The sequence below is a fragment of the Carassius carassius genome, chromosome 18, assembly GCF_963082965.1.
Source record: "Carassius carassius chromosome 18, fCarCar2.1, whole genome shotgun sequence".
Lineage (NCBI taxonomy): Eukaryota > Metazoa > Chordata > Actinopteri > Cypriniformes > Cyprinidae > Carassius > Carassius carassius.
The window spans coordinates 14,320,451-14,339,753 of NC_081772.1; the positions used below are offsets into that span (position 1 = coordinate 14,320,451).

General features: G+C 37.3%; 2 protein-coding genes across 4 annotated transcripts; both read right to left on the reverse strand.

Moving 5' to 3' along the window:
• Positions 1-1,741: 1,741 nt before the first annotated feature.
• LOC132092493 (cytochrome P450 2J4-like) lies at positions 1,742-8,956 on the reverse strand. Its single transcript, XM_059498746.1, has 9 exons — positions 8,714-8,956; positions 5,274-5,436; positions 5,029-5,178; positions 4,782-4,942; positions 4,528-4,704; positions 4,291-4,432; positions 4,001-4,188; positions 2,755-2,896; positions 1,742-2,645 (listed from the first exon to the last, which is right to left on the reverse strand). Exons 1-9 carry the CDS (start codon positions 8,903-8,905, stop codon positions 2,470-2,472), a joined length of 1,491 nt encoding a protein of 496 aa, XP_059354729.1. The 5' UTR covers positions 8,906-8,956; the 3' UTR covers positions 1,742-2,469.
• Positions 8,957-10,341: 1,385 nt separating this feature from the next.
• Positions 10,342-16,993, reverse strand: LOC132092492 (cytochrome P450 2J3-like). Of its 3 annotated transcripts, none has more exons than XM_059498744.1 (9): positions 16,683-16,993; positions 16,378-16,540; positions 16,061-16,210; positions 15,799-15,959; positions 14,649-14,825; positions 13,379-13,520; positions 12,523-12,710; positions 12,110-12,251; positions 10,342-12,002 (listed from the first exon to the last, which is right to left on the reverse strand). In XM_059498744.1, exons 1-9 carry the CDS (start codon positions 16,872-16,874, stop codon positions 11,827-11,829), a joined length of 1,491 nt encoding a protein of 496 aa, XP_059354727.1. In that variant the 5' UTR covers positions 16,875-16,993; the 3' UTR covers positions 10,342-11,826. The 3 variants fall into 3 exon arrangements, with proteins under 3 accessions (XP_059354727.1, XP_059354726.1, XP_059354728.1); XM_059498743.1 differs by having other exon boundaries at positions 16,049-16,210; XM_059498745.1 differs by lacking the exon at positions 16,378-16,540 and having other exon boundaries at positions 16,049-16,210; positions 16,683-16,894.
• Between the last annotated feature and the right edge of the window lie 2,310 nt (positions 16,994-19,303).

Genomic DNA, 19,303 nt, shown 5'->3' on the forward strand with positions numbered 1-19,303 from the left:
CAACTTTTTTGGAATCGGATTTGTAATTTAATTATATGATGTCATTGCGATGCTGTCTTGCCACCAGCTAATCGCTGCATTGCTGACAGTGGTTTTAAGTATCAATGCCATAGATATGTATATCTATGAACGATACATCTGCCCTTTACGAGACAAGAAGAACCAAATTAGCCAGAGAACATTAATAACTATTAGAAGATCTGGCATCTTTCAAATAATCTCAGATTTATTAAGCGAGATATGAAAAATGGACCCCATCTCCATGAAAACGAAGTGTGTTCAAATACCTACCCTATAATGCTTAGTGAATAGCACCATCTAAGTCTACGGCTTTCAGCATAACACTGCTTAAGTCGATTACATCTATGTTGGTGTTTCATTGTTATTTAAACGGAAAAGACAATCGACTCATTAACATATCCATATTATAGATTTTTCACTCGATTTACAGGGGCTGCCTGCTAAACATCAACTGGCCCAGATTTGACTCAGTTGACTGCCACTGTAGATGGCAACAAAAGATCAATGGGAAGTCCAATTCAAATTCATTCTTTTCTTAATCTGGAGCAAAATAATTCAACTGAAATGTAGTGGCAGTGGGGAGGCCAGGCAGAGGCCACTTCTGCTTTTAGAGGGCACGGTTTTCAAATTCAGTATTTCGGTACTTTCAGTATTATTCATTCAGTCATTTTTCACCATGTCATGTAAACTCAAATTAATGTTTCATCATGTTTAATTTATCTGACGAATACTTTTGTATTGTAGTGTAATGCACTAATTATTTTTGTGTTTGCTTGAATGGGGGGGGGGGGTGTTCGTCCTGCTTAGCACTATATAACTGATGCTTTGTTTATTTTTTCCTTTTCATTCAAAATATTCCCGAACATGTTAACTATATCTCATGAAATATCTTGATTCTCAAATATGTGTAAGTATGCATTTTGCACCTTTATAGATTATGTATAATTAAATTGTGGTACTTTTACTTGAGTAAAATAAAACTTTTAAGTATTCAACTGCACTACATTTATTTTTAACCAAAAGTACAAAGTATAAAAAACGAAACAAAATAGACATAGGAGCCCTGATGGAGAAACAATCCGATGGAGAAACAGTGGAACAGAGAAACAGATGAATACAGAAGTGCTTACGTTGCTTGCGTCCAGCGGATATTCTCCAAAATGGCACTACGGTGATGTGGAGAGACATGGAGGAGAGGAATTGGTGAATAAATTTGTTATTCGGTACAAAAAGTATTCTCAACGCTTCATAATGTTCAGGTTGAACCACTGATGGCAGATGGACTATTCTGACAATGTCTTTCATACTTTTCTGGACCTTGACAGTGTAATTTACTTGGCAGTCAATGAGACAATCCAAAGCCTCCCAGTTTTCATCCAAAATATCTAATATTTTGTTCCGAAGACAAACAAAGCTTTTACAGGTTTGGAATGACATGGGAGTGATTGATGAAATTTTCATTTTGGGGAAGAGTATCCCTTTAAGTACTAGATATGGGTGTTACTATACTTATAACACTTTCATTGTACAGAAAGAGAGCAAAGAACATAGTTTTACTGACTTTAGTCTAGCCAGAGTTCAAGAACTTTCAAAACCATTATAATCACTGAAACTGTTTACATTGTGAAATTAATAATTGTACGCACATCTGCACTTCGTTGCTTCTGATGAGAGAATTAATTCACCAGAGTGCAGAATTTAGTCAGTAAGTGCAATATAACACAAGTACAAATATGATACTCAGTTCATTAAGAAGTTAATATTGTGTTATTTTAGACACAATGTTGTCTGTTTTACTCAATTTTGCCAACCTAAATATAAAGACAAATCAGAACTGTTCATCCCCGAGCAACCCAAAGCTGCCTTTCATTTCTTAATACACGTTTTGAACGAATTTGGTGAACCATTTGACGCGTTGAACCACTGGCCATAGTCGCGTTGGATTTGAAGTGAAGCTGCACAGACCGATCGGTGTATGACATCAAAGTACCGCGAGAGTGATTAAAAAAACACAAGGACTCGTCTGCTCTCTAAGCTCTTGCTGTTCTTTGATGTCACACACCGATCGGTCTGATGGTGATGATCCGCTCGAACAAGTCGAGCAAGCCTAATGATTCGATGAACAATTCATAAAGAACCATTTACTTCACTCCTGAATGAATCAGCCATTTGAATGAATCAAACGAATGAATAAATGACTTGATGACTTAATCATTAAGACATTACTACCACCATTATTTAGAGTATAATTTAATTAAAGAAATAATTTAATATCATATATTTATTTTTATTATAAAAATAAACCACTTTCTGAACCACTAATTAACAATAAAACCAATCAACGGCCAGTCTGTATCCAACCAGCCAACTAAAATGCATTATCATCTTTTTTTATAAACATATATGTTTTTTTTTGATTAGTGAAATAATTCTATAAAATGATATGTTTTAACATGGCACTGCACATAATACATATGGTTGGGGACAGTGAGTGGCCCCAAGTTTAAAATTCAAGCTGGGCTCTACACCTGCTGGTGAAGAGAAAGTGAAGCGCTGCAGCAGAGAGGAGAAAAAGAGGAACAACTCCATTCGTGCCAGTTGCTCCCCAAGACACTCTCTCTTTCCTGAAAAATAAATATGGGTAATCATGATGTGTTTCTTTTTATAGGGGCTTTCAAAGAACTGTCAGCATATATCTTTGTATTATTTTCAAGGAAACAAGTTATTCTGTACCTAGAGAAAAAGGTAAAAAGGCATCTCTTCTCTTGAATTTGCCCTCACCATCCAGGAAGTGACCCGGGTTAAAAGAGTGAGGCGTCTCCCACTCAGACTCATCAAACAGCACCGATGTCAAATTGCCAGTCACTATTGTGCCCTGCAAAAGTATAATTATACTCTTACTATGCTTAAATTAATGGGTTCTAAACATAAATGTCAATTACAAAAATGCAAATGCTTAAAGGGGTCATATGATTCGATTTCAAATTTTCCTTTCTCTTTGGAGTGTTACAATCTGAAGAAGATCTGTAAAGTTACAAATACTAAAGTCTCAAATCCAGAGAGATATTCTTTATCAAAGTTAAGACTCTGCCACACCCAACTAAAATGGCTCATTCAAACATGCACCCACATGTCTACGTCACTATGTAGAAATATTTGTGTATTGCCATCCAAATATTCACGCAACGAAAGAAATGGTTTCAGTAACCGCAGTTAGTGCTGAAGCAGCCATGTCAGGGAGATGCTGTGTGTATCTAGACGAAAGCAAAAGCACTTTATTTGAAAGTAAATGCATTTAGGAATCTAAAGGATTACTTACAACAGAACAGAAATGCATTTCATGGATGACCGTTTCGTGAACCTAGGAGAAGAGGTCATTCTGACTTTGGTGCTTCTGAATCAGCTACTGTAAGTATGTTTTGTTATTAGGTTAAGTATTTGCTATTGACTGTTCAAATGTGGAGTTTTGGGTGTCGCACGTGTGTGTGTGTGTGTGTGTGTGTGTGTGAGTGTGAGAGAGAGAGAGAGAGAGAGAGAGAGAGAGAGAGAGAGAGGGTCACAGTGGAGTCAGCTGGCTTGACAGTCCTGATTTGTGTATTGCAAACACATACGAGCTTCATCACTGTGTCCGTCACATCACTCTGTTTCTCTTTAGGGGCTTGAACTGATAGTAAAACTAAGGACATTATTTACTGTCTTTACATTTAAGACAGACATTTAAGACTTTACATTTATTTATCAATGCAGACCGCGCTTGCTGGAAGGAGGGACTTTGTAGAAAATGACACATTTGAGAGAGGCGGGGCATAGAAGACTTACATAATTTTTCTAATACTGTACATTATTGTGTTTTTTGAACATTAAAGCACGTCAATATATTCTGTTACTCCAAATACATAAAATAATGATCTTTAAAAAAGCATCATATGACCCCTTTAAATTGACAATCTTATAGAGCATTAAACATCACTAGGCCAACCTTTGGAATAGAGTATTGTCCTATCTGAGTGTCTTCCACAGTAGCCCGGACTACATTTATTGGAACAATATTTCCAATCCTCTGTATCTCATGAATGACTGCATTGGTGTAGGGCATGTTGTCTCTGTCTGATAAAGATGGCTGCCGTGACCCTCCAACAACACGATCAATCTCCTCCTGAACTTTGGCTGAAAATACAATGTAGAGACAGTCCAAAACAAAACTAAGATTGTGAGTATATATAACATGTTATGTGCACATGAATGCAGTTTCTCACAGTTAGCTCTCACCCTGAATCTCAGGATATTTTATCATGTAGAGAAGACCCCAGTACAGAGTAGTGGAGGTGGTCTCAGTTCCTGCTACAAACAGATCCAGAGCACAGATGCACAAGTTCTCCGCATCAAACCCAGCCGCTGTGTTGTCTTGAAGCTAAACAACATGATTGAAAAGTATTTGAATTCATTAGCCACAGATTATAACCAGAGCATTCCATTTACTGACACCTGCCTACAAAAGGGTTTTACTTTTTCCATCTCAGCAAGGAAGCAGTCAATGTAGTCTCGAGGATCTGATGGATCATAATCCACTCGGTGTGCATTCACCCTCTCTTGAACAAAGTCTATCACCTTATGCCACAGAGTAAGAATTTTCTTGTGTGGTCCAGGCAGTAGCCGCATGAGCCATGGAAACATGTTATATAGCTAAAAAAGAACAAGAAGAAGCAGCTGAGCAGGGAAAAAGAACAAAGTTAACATAAAAATGTAATTTTTTTTTTTACTTGAGCACAGATGCCTCCTTCCAGATACACAGCCTCACTGATGTTCTTCAACAGATTCTGGAAGTCATTGTCACTGTACTCAAATCGATAACCAAACACAAGCACACAGATCACATTTGAGACGGCGTTGTTCAGCAGTAAACGAGGGTCAAATGATCGACCTGGAAAATAAGTTATTAATAACAATGTACTTCTGATTTCCAATGTCATTTTCAGTTGTTTTTGCCAAACAAACCTTACTAAATACCTTGCTCATTTGAAATAGCCTCATTCAGAAAGCAACATTCAACACTGATGGATGGCTCCAGGCTTTTCTTTCCCAGTCCGAAGTTCCGAAGAGTTGAGTGCGCAAATCTCCTCTGTCGCTTCCACTTATACCCATTGGCACCAACTAAACCTGAACACAAAACAGACCCTCTACTGTTTATTGATTACTGATCATTACTGGTGAAATGTTAAAGTACCAGTTTAACATTCAGATTTTAGACTTACCTTTGTCCCCAACTATCTCATAAAATAAAGGTAACACGGGTCGATCAGCGAGGTTGTCACCCTGTTGTAAATACACCTCCTTCACAAGTTTATATCCATCCAACACAACAATTCTTGGTCCAAGAATTCTAAGGCTGAAAATCTTGCCATATTTTTCTGCAAACTGTAAAATATGATTTGTTGTTAGAACCTGAGCTCCAGAAATGATATAATAAGCATACTAATGTTTATAATCAAGAAATTAACATCTTTATGCTTTATTCAGATGGATTAATTGTACACGTTTAAGATATTATTGTATTACAATGGCAGTATGTTCCCCAGAGCTACCGACCTATATTTCATTATTTGCAATAAAATGGGAAACATAAGACTCTGGGAACACAAGAATATTTCCAGCAACTGCGTCACAATCACAAACCCGAGTTACACGTCCTAACTAAAACATCGTTTTACAATGTGGATATAATACGCTCATGAACAGGGCCGTTTTAAGGAATTTGGGAGCCCCAAGCAAAATGAACATGGAGGCCCCCCCGAACCCCCGCACACACGCAAAGCCTACAGGAACCACAGCATAGCCATACAGTTTAAGTTCACCCACACTTTATATAAATAAACAGTTTACAGTGCAAATACTCCTGTTGCATATACTGTGCATAAATAAAAAAGGTTTACAGTGCAAATACTGCTGTTGCATATACTGTGCATAAATAAAAAAGGTTTACAGTGCAAATACTGCTGTTGCATATACTGTGCATAAATAAAAAATGTTTACAGTGCAAATACTGCTTGAAAAAATATTAGAAATTTGAACATTTTCAACAATTGAACATTTGCAAAAAACACCACTGTACCATAAAATCAAATATACATTAAAAAGTGCACAATAACTAAATCTAACATACTTACACACACACACACACACACACACACACACACACTCACATTAACATTTTTCAGTTCTCACAAACATGTGCAAATTATCTAAAACTGTTGTTTGCGAGCCTTGTTTTCTGCAAAGGGAATCACAATGTCCTCCATGTCCAAAGACTGGCGAAAATCACGCTCAATTGACATAAGTGCCAGTCCTGTGAGCCTTTCTTGGCCCATGGTGGACCTCATGTAATTTTTTATCAGCTTCAAAGCTGAAAAGCTCCTCTCACCAGAGGCCACTGACACAGGGAGTGTCAGGAGTAGACGCAAAGCAATGCTTAAATTACTGTACAAATCCAGTAGCTTCTCACTGTATATGTAATTACGCATGTCAAATGGGGAAGTGGCTACATGGTCTGGAAAAGTGTAGAGAGATGAATTGATCTCAAGTGCCAAGTCATCAGCATCAATGTCATGGAGGGTTTGTTCCTATTTTTTGCATCGTTCATGAAGCTTTCCATTCTTTATTGTCTGCTTCATGTTGTCCTTTGAGAACAGAAAGTCATAAAGGTCATTAACACCCTTCAATCTTGAAAACCTGTCACTTAGGCTTCTGAGGGCAGTGTCAACCATGGTCAGAAAGAAGTCTCTTCTGAAAGTCTCGTCTGGAGTAGACTGAGGTTCCTCTGTACCTTCATATAGAGATTGTCTTTTCTTTTTACGCTGCCTTTTCTCAGGAAAGGTAATTTCTGCAATGTCTTTTGCATCAGTTTGACAGGAAGCAATCCCAATTTCCCTGAAGTCTTCAAGGTAGTCTTTTACTCCTTCTGTTTCTGATCTAAGTGTTTCCATGGAAACATTTGGACTTTGTAGCAGCTTGTTGACGTGATTGATCTGGTACAAAACATTGTAAAGCAGAAAAGACCAGGTCTTCAACTCACCATGTAAGCTTTTAGCAGTGGACATGGTCTCTGAGTCCCCCTTCTGTATAGCAATTGTCTGGAGTGCAGACAATGCATCCAGGATCTCTGGTAACTGGTATCGCACCACCTTCATGCAGTCAATCAGAGCTTCCCATCTTGTAGTTGACAAAGGTTTTAAAGTGAACTGCTTTACATGTTCCTTTAGAACTGCCCAGCGTTGCACATAGGAACTGAATAAGTTATAGAGTCTTTGCAACACACCAAAGAAGGAGATGGACAGCACTGAGGACTTGGCAGCATCTTACACAACCAGGTTACGTGTATGACTGCTGCATGGAATGTAAAATGCTTTGCTGTTCAATTGCAAAATTCTTGCCTGAACACCCTGTTTATGGCCAATCATATTGCTGCCATTGTCATAAGACTGACCACGGCAGTCAGAAAGACTCAGGCTGTGTTTCTGCAGGTGGTCAAGCAGGACTTCAGTCAGGCTTTACCAGTTGTGTTTTCACCATCTAAAAATCCAAAGAAATGTTCTGCAATGGACACAGATGGTTCGCAATTGACTATTCTCAGAACAATGGAAAGCTGTTTTTCATGCTTCTCATGTAATTGTCATTTGTGAATCTTCGAGGTGGATTCTCAGAATTTTGGGGGAAAACAATGTTTGTGACTTGTACTGGTCCTTTTTTAACAATTTGACAGCGCACACTATCAGTCAGGACTGCTGGCCACTGCGCAGGGTCATCTGCTATAATGACAGTGCTTGTGGTACCTTGAGCTGTAGAGGAAACCTCAGTGTTGGGAAGTGGTGCAAACTCAATTTCTGTTCTGGGTGCAGTGTCTTCCACTGTGAGAGATGGTATTGACGGTGTAGCTGGGGAAAAATAATGTTTTTATTAATATAATCCATCTGTTCAGGTACAGAATGCATCAGTGAGTGTCTGACACCTAGAAATTTGACAAGCACTACTGTATATTAATAATTCTGAAATGTCCATGGGCAAAAGTGACTGGTGATTCTGGAACAGATCTGCGTCTTCCTTATCCCGTTAAAAAACATATGACAGTAAACATATTCCGTCCGTTCGAAAAAAAAAGTTCCATTTACTGTTCGTTACAAGCAGCATTTTCCGTCAGCCAGGTAGCTAACATAAACATATTTTTGCTAGCCTACCTGCTGCAAAATTACACAATTTGTACAAGACTGACAAGTAGAGCTATTTTATCCAGTGTAATTTATCACTTACCACTATCTTGTTTTTTCTTATCCTCCTCTTCAGCAGAGATCACGTTGGCTGGCTGCTGTCAGCGACTACTGAGAGGGGCTCGTTGAGGGTGATCCCGATAACAGTGTCATTGCACTTTACTTCATAGACGATCAAAGGGGCGCTCACACAGTGTCGTTGCATTTATTCTTAACCAGTCGTTGTCTTGGGGCCCCAGGCCAGCTCGGGGCCCCAAGCAATTGTTTGGTTTGCTTGCCTTTTTGCGACGGGCCTGCTCATGAAAATAAGTTTCTTTTCGGTGTCGTAGTTAAATACAAAGCTTTTCGACGAGATTAATGCTGTTTGCATTCACTCACCTCTACTTTGAATTTTCATATTTATTTGATTTAGCTATAGCTGTAATTGTATTTACCTCTGAGAACTGAAGATGAATCCTAGTATTGTCGATGTGATGAAGGTCTCCTATAATCGGCAAAGACCATGGTCCAGGAGGAAAGTTCTTCGGCGATTTGTTTCTAAAATAATCACTCAGCAATAAAAACACACACGAAAATATCAAAATACTCTTTATATCAATCCACTCGTAAAGGTCCAACTGGTCCATGACTGACACGTCTGGGATTTCTTGGGTAGGTTAGCGCATTTAAAGTGCGAAGAGCTCGGAAGCTCGAAGTGGGCACGGTCTGGTCTAAATGGGTTGTTAATATGGGGACACTACACGTTGGTTACGTAACTTAGCCTACATCTTTTCATAGAGCAATGTATTTATCTAAATAAAAGATTTATTAAAAGAAACAAAATAATCTATAGGCCTACACTGTATATACACTTTAAATAAGTTATCCATTCTTTTATAGTACCATGTTTAGATAGGAAGGAGAATGAAGCTTTTCTACCTCTAGAAAAGAGAGGCACTAAATTGTAAACTGAGTAAACTGATGCCACAAACCATTATGATGTCTACTATTCTAAAGTGCTTTATGAAACTAACACGAACCATTCAGAAGTGTGCTTGACTTTGACACAGGCTTTTTATAATGCAATGTAATGTAGGCCTATGTCTGCAACGTAATTAAGTCTAGATGCATTAAACAAAGTTTGTACTTATGTTAAAATTTGACAAAACATTCAGGCATCTTCAGAAGAAATGTATGCATGCATATATTATTGTATATATATTAGTGATATCAGACGATTAATCGTGATTAATCACATCCAAAATAAAGTTTTTGTTTACATAATATATGTAGGCCTATGTGTACTGTTTAATGATTATGTAGCCTATAAATAATAAAAAAAAAAAAAAATATATATATATATATATATATATATATATATATAAGTACACACTTTGAAAATATTTACATGTATATACATTTATATTCTTATATTTTATATAAATATATTTAATATATAAACATTTTTCTTAAATACATGCATGTGTTTGTATACTAATATATGGCCTACATAATAAATATACACAGTACTCATACATATTAAATTTAAATTAAATTAAATTTTTGCATTTAGCAGATGCTTTTAAAGCGACTTACAGTGCATTCAGGCTATCAATTTTTAACTATCATGTGTTCCCGGGGAATCGAACCCCCAACCTTGCGCTTGATAGAGCAGTGCTCTACCAATTGAGCTACAGGAACACAAATTATATTATTTTATTATATTATAGAAACAAAAAAGCCAGATGTGCCACATACAGACATCATGTAGGAAAAACATAACAGCCTGGTAAATACTTTTAATGGACATATATTTAATTCAATAAATTCAGCTTATTATTTAGGAGTTTTGTGTTACAATTACAGTTGCTCAACTAATCTGCTAGTCAAAACGAGGGTTGCTACCTTCAGCAAGCCAAACTAAGGGATACCTATTCAATAATCCTAACCCCTAACCTAACCCTAAACATCCTACAAATTATATCATATCCTATATATTATTTTATCATTTAAATCTCCTGTTATATCGTTTTTATAATAATACACATAATAAAAAAACCTGCTGTGGCCATAATAAAAAGACCCCTTTTTTCTTGTTACTTTTCTTCTCTTTCTGCTCCCAGACGCTGTGGTGGAGCAGTTATGAAGTATTGTTCTTTTAAATACTTTCCAGCATTTCAGAAATAAATATGTAGGGTGTAATGTGGGTAAATTGGGTAATGTGGAACACTGGGTAATCTGGGACATCTAAACTCTAGTGTGTTTATTTCCTGTTCTAACAAAATTTAGCCAACATTACTTTTTCTATAATTTTAGCATGGATGTCATGTGTCTGAAATCACATAACTTCATGGGGGTGATTTCACAGAAAAGTGCACACACCCACAGAGTCATAGGTCATAAAAATATGAAAATATCCATGGCCTTTAACTCAATGAAATGTATTACAGAATACAATGGCACCACAGCTTCAGGAAAAGAGATGGCAACAGAAAGGGTGAGAAAGAGAAAGGAAAATGGGAGAAATAGGAAGAAACTAAAACAATGGAATGAGAGTAGAATGAAGGGAGCTATTGCGGAGTACAAAGAGCTAGTGGAGGCAGTTCCCAGAGTAGCCCCAATTTTAATAGAATGGAGAACTTGAATAACTGACTGAATAATCCATTAATCAAATTGCTGCTTGCTGTTGCCTACATTTTAGTTGATTCTTTAAAATGTTAATACAATGTTGAACAAATATTAAACAATTTAAATAGTTTTAAATGACTTCAAATGAATCAACACAGTAGATTGGTATAATATCAAAATTCTTTCTTCTGGTGTAATTAGAAATCCTCTTATGGATTTCAGAAAAGTCTAATGTGTTGATCTAATGTCAGATAGATATCGAAATAAATTGCATAATCAAAATTGCTAAAAATTTCACTGATTACCCGAATTCACCCTATATGCAAATTACACCAAAGCAGCCTACAACAGTTTGACCATACGAGCCATTTTCCCAGGACGCATCCTTGCCAGGATTTCTATATTGCCTAAAATATCCAGGTTTTGGCTGTTTGCATTGTGCAGATCGATTATTGTATAACATTCTTAAGAGCTATAGAGAGCACAGCAGACGTCTCCTTATGGATTCGAATCACAATCATACAATGTCATACAATGATCGGTGCGCAGCGATGCTTCAAGTGGAACGAACAAACAAAGACTGAAACATGTACGTGTATTTGCATTGCTTTGATCGTTCTCAGTAGATCTCAACTTCTCACACGTCACGATTGGTTGATTATGTACAATACATGTTATTGGTCAAACTACTTTGGATGTTTTAGGCAATATAGAAATCCTGGCAAGGATGCGTCCTAGGAAAATGGCTTGTATGGTCACCCTATATAAAGACTCATACCCTATCAACTCATACATTGTATTATTCCATATTTTCCAAATGGTTTCTTATCCAAAGTAAATTAGAATACATTCTATTACTTTATCAAATCATATATGGTACATATATACTGTACAGAGGCACAAGCAATATGCAAACACCTGTTTGTATGAATAGATTGTCTTAACGTGACAATGCACATAATTTATACGGTTGGGGACATCGAGTGGTCCCCAGCCTGTAATCCATGCTGGGCTCTACACCTGCTGGTGAAGAGAAAGTGAAGCGCTGCAGCAGAGAGGAGAAAAAGAGGAACAACTCCATTCGTGCCAGTTGCTCCCCAGGACACACTCTCTTTCCTGAAAACAGAAAGAAGAGAAAATTACCTTGTATATGTTTTGCAGTTCTAGTAAATAGGGAAATAACTGTATTCCAACATTGTGGTGTGAAAGAAGTTTTTGTATACCTAGAGAAAAAGGTAAAAAGGCATCTCTCCGCCTGAATTTGCCCTCAGCATCCATGAAGTGACCCGGGTTAAAAGAGTGAGGTGTCTCCCACTCAGACTCATCAAACAGCACCGATGTCAAACTGCCAATGACAGCTGTACCCTAAAGAATAAAAATGGTCATTAAGGATGAGTAGCTATGTACCAGCTTTAGTCTATTAATCAGTCAGTTTAAATCAGCAGTGTCCGATCCTGCTCCTGTCCTGCAGAGTTTAGGTTCAACACTAATTAAACACACCTAAACTAGCTAATCCGGGTCTTGCATAACTCCAGGAATATGGTTGGGAATCGTTCTACTATAAACTTTTGTGAAGGTGTGTTGGATTTGAGTTAAAGACATTCAGTGTTCAGGTTTACACTTCGTTCTATTGTACCTTTGGAATAGAGTATTGTCCTATCTGAGTGTCTTCCACAGTAGCCCGGGGCAAATTTAATGGGACAATATTTCCAATCCTCTGTATCTCATGAATGACTGCATTGGTGTAGGGCATGTTGTCTCTGTCTGATAAAGATGGCTGTCGTGACCCTCCCACAACACGATCAATCTCCTCCTGAACTTTGACTGAATATACAATGTATTGACAGTCCAAGACAAAACTAATGGCGCTTTTCCACTGCGTGGTACGACTTGGCTCAGCACGGCTCAGTACGGCTTAGTTTGCGTTTCCACTGCAGTTTAGTATCTTTTTAGAGTAGGCAGGATTATTCACATGTTGCTATAGTTGCTCCGCCTCTACTGCCGTGACTCCTGAAAAACGTTTTCATTCCGCGTTGCCCCATCAAGCTCTTGCTGGATCCGCTCTTCTGCTATCAATAAGATGAACATCTGTACTTCCTCAACAGACAACGAAACAACCATTTTTTGGCTGTTAAAAAAATGGATGCGCTCGTTCAAAACAGCTGCATTCAAACCTTCGCTGGCTGCGCTGAAATCTAGCGGTTCTGTTGTGTGTCCGTGTCGTAAGTACAGTGACGCAAATAGTGATTGATTCTCTCCGGCCAATCAGATATCAGCATAGTTTAAACTTCACGTTTTGGTAACAGTACGGTTCACGTGGAACCTCAACCGAGGTGGTACTGAAAAAAGTCCAGGTACTGTACCCAGTGCAAAATCCTGCCAAAGCTGAACCGTACCGTATCGTACCATGCAGTGGAAAAGCGCCATAAGAGTGTGAGTATATACCACATTTTATATGCACATGAATGCAGTTTCTCACAGTAAGCTCTCACCCTGTATCTCAGGATATTTTATCATGTAGAGAAGACCCCAGTACAGAGTAGTGGAGGTGGTCTCAGATCCCGCTACAAACAGATCCAGAGTACAGATGCACAAGTTCTCCACATCAAACCCAGCCGCTGTGTTGTCTTTAAGCTAAACAACATGATAGAGAGGTATTTCAATTCAATAGCCATACATTAATATAACCACAGCATTCCTTCAACAGCACACTTAAGCCCCTTTCACACTGCACGTTGTTCCCGAAAAATGGCCAGAGTGCCTTCTGTGCGAACGCAAGCACGTCCCATAATTGATTCCGGGTTGGGGACCGAGTGACCTTGCAGGGTTCAGTCCCGGAACGAGCTCCGTGTGAATAAAAGCCAGAACCAATGGCGTAAAGGGTGTGTCGTAGTGATGACACATGTTATCGTGCAACTCTTTTACCGGTTGTTTAGAAGGCAGATCAATGTTCAGTATGAAAAAATATGTGCAAACTGTAATGAAGATCAGTTAGTTCCTCACCATCCGCACTAAAGCTGAGATCATTCGCCAGCTTAAAGGGTTAGTTCACCCAATAATCAAAATTATGTAATTATTAACTCACCCTCATGTCGTTTCAAAGCAGTGTGATCTCCGTTTATCTTTGGAACACATTTTAAGATATTTTAGATTTAGTCCGAGATCTCAGTCCCTCCATTGAAACTGTGTGTAAAAACTAAGACTTTATTCAGCAATGTCTTCTCTTCCGTGTCTGTTGTGAGAGAGTTAAAAAAAAAAGCAGTTTGTGATATCCGGTTCGCGAGCGAATCATTCGATGTAACCGGATCTTTTTGAACCAGTTCACCAAATCGAACTGAATCGTTTTAAATGGTTCGCGTCTCCAATACGCATTAATCCACAAATGACTTGAGCTGTTAACTTTTTTTAAATATCTTAAACCGTGTTCCGAAAATAAATGGAGGTCTCACTGGTTTGTTAGTGAGGGTGAGTTATTAATTACATAACTTTGATTATTGGGTGAACTAACCCTTTGAGTGAAAGATAACGTGCCTAGTGTTTTCGACTAGTACATTACACGTCACATCCTGATGTCACGTGTCATTACGGGACCTTTACGGGTTGTGTGTGAATGCATGCACAGATTCCGGGAAATAACAGGCAGTGTGAACGAACCAAAAACTAATGATCCAGGAACAATTGCTGGTACACATTACTAGTGTATTATCTGGAATCTCAGTGTGAAAGGGGCTTTACTGACACCCGCCTATGAAAGGGTCTTACTTTTTCCATCTCGGCAAGGAAGCAGTCAATGTAGTCTTGAGGATTTGATGGATCATAATCCACTCTGTGTGTATCTACCTTCTCTCTAACGAAGTCAATCACCTTCTGCCACAGAGCAAACATTTTTTTGTGTGGTCCAGGCAGTAGCCGCATGAGCCATGGACACATGTTATACAGCTAAAGAAAGAAGAACAAAAAGATATGAGCAGTGAAGATGCCAAAGTACGGTGCCTGGGAGAAGACATGGTCAGTTCACTTTGTTTTGTCGTGGGAACATGATAATATGTCATGGCCACAAAATATTAATTCGTGGGAACGTCATATTAACTCGTGGTAATGTCATTATGTTGGGGCCACGAGATCATTTTGATGAGATAACATCCTTATGTTGTGCCCTCGAGATGCTATGTTGAGGGAACGACATCCATTTCTTCTGATGTCGAAGGAACGACATGTTTCTCTTGTAGCCATGAGTTTAATGCGTAAACAAACCTGCGTGACCATAGCAACCCAGGATTATCAGAAATGTATTCATTAATATTTTATTTTGAATTACAAAATTATTATTAGATTCATTTGTAAATGAAAACACAACGCTCATTTATCATCATGTCAAAACTTTATTTGCATAACTGTCAGATAAATGATAAATGAATGAGTTGTGTTTTCATTTACAAATGAAACTAGGGGCTAAGCAACTTTTTGATGGGGCCAGCGCTGCCACTGGCACGTAATAAATTCCTGTAGCCAAGGCATATGGTTAATATATTAATTTAATAATAAAATATTTTCTATAATAAGTAATAAAATATTTTTTTTATAATAAATAATATATTTTCTTAATTCTAATTAAAATATTATAATGAATACATCTCTGATAATCCCAGTTTGCTATGGTCACGCAGGTTTGTTTACGCATTAAACTCGTGGCCACAAGAAAAACATGTAGTTCCCTCAAAATAAGAAGTCGTGGCCACAACAAAAGGATGTCGTTACCTCATCAAAATGATCTCGTGGCCACGACATATTATCACGTTCCTACAAATTATTATTTCGTGGCCACGGCAAAACTAACTGAACCAACAATGCTTTCTCCCGGGCACCATACCAAAGAGATGAAAATTGAGGTCAAAATGCTGAAAATGTTTACTTGAACGCTGACGCTTCCTTCCAGATACATAGCCTCATTGATGTTCTTCAACATATTCTGGAAGTCATTGTCACTGAACTCAAATCGATTACCAAACACAAGCACACAGATCACATTTGAGACAGCACTGTTCAGCAGGATTTGAGGGTTAAAGGGTCGACCTGGAAATGTTACCATAACTGTGATGTAATTACACCATGCTTGTGTTTATAGAATAACAATGTTAGTCAGTTCGTTAAATTCCACGTACTTCTGTACATACCATTCTCACTTGAAATGGTCTCATTCAGAAAGCAACATTCAAGATGGATTGACGGCTCCAGGCTTTTCTTTCCCAATCCAAAGTTTCTAAGAGTTGAGAGTGCAAATCTTCTCTGATGCTTCCATTTATATCCACTGGAGCTACCTAAACCTGTTTACAACACATTTAAATAAGACTTTTGCATTTCCTACTTATCTTAATCAATTCTTAACTTATCTTGACCAGTATACTGATTTCAGGATTTGGAGAGAAAGTTTTTCTTATTCTCTTATTAAATTTAAACTACCACTTAAGTAATTAGATTTTCCAAATCTGACCTTTGTCTCCAAAGATGTCGTAAATCATAGGTAACATGGGTCGATCTACGAGGTTTTCGCCTTGTTGTACATACACTTCCTTTACTCTTTTGTACCCGTTCAACACAACGATTCTTAGTCCGAAAAATCGGATGCTTAAAACGTCTCCATATTTTTCTGCAAACTTAAAGATATGGTTTGAAAATAAACACATACTAAATGAAATAGTTTAAATACTGTTTCATTTCAGTACACTTTCATCTTCGCAAAGTGGACGTTTGAAATGACCGTTTACACATGCAAACAAGAAAACTAATTGTATTTACCTTTGCCAACTGAAGATGAATTTTCTTGTGATCGATATGATGAAGGTCTCCAATAATCGGTAAAGACCATGGTCCAGGAGGAAAGTTTTTCGGCACTTTATTTCTGATATAATCGCTCAGGAATAAAAACACACACGAAAATATCAAAATACTCATTATATCGATCCATTCGTAAAGATGAAGCAGGTCCATGGTGGAAATGTTTTTGGATTGTTAAGGTTCAGTATGTGAATTAATTAACTTAAGTACTAATTTATAATCGAGAATTATTTTTCAGTTAACATGGTCCACCCGTTGCGTTGTCTGATTTTGGTGTCCTTGGACTTGGCACAATTTCACGTTCTGAAACGTCATTAGGCAATTATGGTGCCCATAAGGAGACATCTGTTCACTTAGTTTTTGTTGAGGTAAAGACATCCATTTCTCGTGGCCACGAGTTTAATCAAAGATTTCTTCATTAATATTTTATTTTGAATAAAGAAATTATTATTATTTATAATATAAAATATTTAATTATTAAATTTATCATAGTAACCATAGGCACTGGCTGCCGGGCTGTATTTACATGCGATTATCATGAATAAATGTTACATAAAGTACATAATATAAAATATACCTACAAGAAATTTTTTTTATCCATCCTACAGTCTTGTAAGTCCAGTAACTGATCGTCTTTTCCCTGTAATTTTGGTATATTATTATTATTATGTTTTATTAGTTATTTATTATGGGTTTTTATCAAGCGCCAACCTCCCGCTCTCTCTCGTGAAGCCAATAAGGAAGTGACTAAAACTGTAATTCATCCACTGGCCGCTTGAGGCTGGCTGCAAAAGGGAGTCAGTCCCTTAGACTCCCCATGTTAAAATGCCCAACTTTACAGCAGAAAAAAACGTGCAAAATGTGGTGCAAAAAATGATTTTGGTCTAAATAGCTAATTTTGCCCTTCATGACAACTGTGAGGGGGGGGGGGGGGGGTGAATTTTTTTATAACTCATTTCAACTCCTTTTATACATTTTCGTGTTTCTTTAGAAATAATTAATGGACAAATGGAGTCTTTAAACGCCTCAGATGTAAAGTTATTCGCTGTCAAAGTGACGCCAAAATGAATGGGAGTCAATGGAATACTAACAGCAGGTGGGGGTCCGCTAGCCAATGGCGGTGCCCAGTGCTTCAAAAAAATATGAAACCCTGCCCCCCTGTCAAAAACACACTTCAGGAGTCTACGGCGGACGTTGTGGACACTACGTCCATGTTTTTATAGTTTATGGTTTTTATATTCGTTTATAAAAAAAATCCCTTCAATGCGATCTCTTTTTGGCTAGGCCAATAAAGCTTTGATTATGCTGACTGGATTTTTTGCTGGAATGCATTTTAAATGTAACATATTTAATTTTATTTCGGCTAATAGACAATTACATAGTGTTTTGTTGAGGAATAAATCATTCACATAGTTTCATATATAAATTGTATCAATTGTATCACATATAAAAAGTGTTTTTTTGCAACACTTTAAAGTCTGAAAGTACAATGTCCAACATATCTCCTTTATGTTAAAATTCATTTGACAAAAACAAAAGGAAATAATGTATAAAGTACAAGTACTTTAAAATATTATACTTCTGATCAGTGATGTTCGTCCTGTTTTCCTTGTTTTCCAGTGCAAATGTCTTAAGATCCTTAAATCAAGATATATTAACTTGAAAAGAAAAATGACATAAAATAAGAAGTCTTGTTTTTAGTTAATTAATTAAAATGATGTGAGTTTATGATTGAAACAAGAACAGATATTTGCCCATGGGCTTAGACAAATTATCGTAATTCAAAAGGAGTTCTGTTGACATATCTGTCAAATACATACTGGAATACCATACTGAGATCAGATCAGGTATCATATCCAATTATACACAGACGTTAATTAGGTTAGATGCCTTATTGAATTTAACATGGATAACAACTTGGCTGTGAGGAATAGACTGCCAGTCTTTACATTGCTACACACTGTACACAGGCTGTAGATATTGTAATTTTCTGGTTTTATGGTGGTTTTGTCAACAGTTTTATTTTCCCGTCAGCTGAACAATTAGTATGTTGTACAATCCACTGAATGCATGTACTTCTATCACTCACAGCTTTGTTTTCATTCCTGTCAATAATTAAATATAGGGCTAGCCTGACTAAGGTCCATTGTAAAGCATAAAATATTATACACTGCATCACAAATGTATCAAATAATTGATCTAATTTACATTTTACTGAACAAACAGTAAAATGCGATTTCATTTTTTCCTTTCTCTTTGGAGTGTTACAAGCTCTTGGCACATAAAGAATATCTGTAAAGTTGCAAAGACTAAAGTCTCAAACCCAAAGAGATATACTTTATCAAAGTTAAGACTGCCATGCCCCCGCTAACATGTCTACGTCATATATGTGGAAATATTTGCGCAATGCCGCCCAAATGTTAACGTAAAGAAAGAAGGCGTCATTTCTATAACCGCAGTTAATATTGAAGCAGCCATGTCAGGGAGATGCTGTGCGATCTAGGCGAAAGCAATAGCACTTTATTTATCCTTCTGAAAGTAGATGCATTTAGGAATCTTTAATATTAATTACAAAAGAACAG

Excerpts from the sequence above, each read along its gene's own strand:
- LOC132092492 (XM_059498743.1), bottom strand. The coding sequence starts at position 16,874 with ATGGACCTGCTTCATCTTTACGAATGGATCGATATAATGAGTATTTTG. Across the intron at positions 12,252-12,522 it reads GACAATACTCTATTCCAAAG|GGTACAGCTGTCATTGGCAG; the intron begins GTACAATAGAAC and ends TTTATTCTTTAG. Across the intron at positions 12,003-12,109 it reads CTTTTTACCTTTTTCTCTAG|GAAAGAGAGTGTGTCCTGGG; the intron begins GTATACAAAAAC and ends TTCTGTTTTCAG.
- LOC132092493 (XM_059498746.1), bottom strand. The coding sequence starts at position 8,905 with ATGGACCAGTTGGACCTTTACGAGTGGATTGATATAAAGAGTATTTTG. Across the intron at positions 4,705-4,781 it reads AAGGAGGCATCTGTGCTCAA|CTATATAACATGTTTCCATG; the intron begins GTAAAAAAAAAA and ends GTTCTTTTTTAG. Across the intron at positions 4,189-4,290 it reads AAAATATCCTGAGATTCAGG|CCAAAGTTCAGGAGGAGATT; the intron begins GTGAGAGCTAAC and ends TTGTATTTTCAG.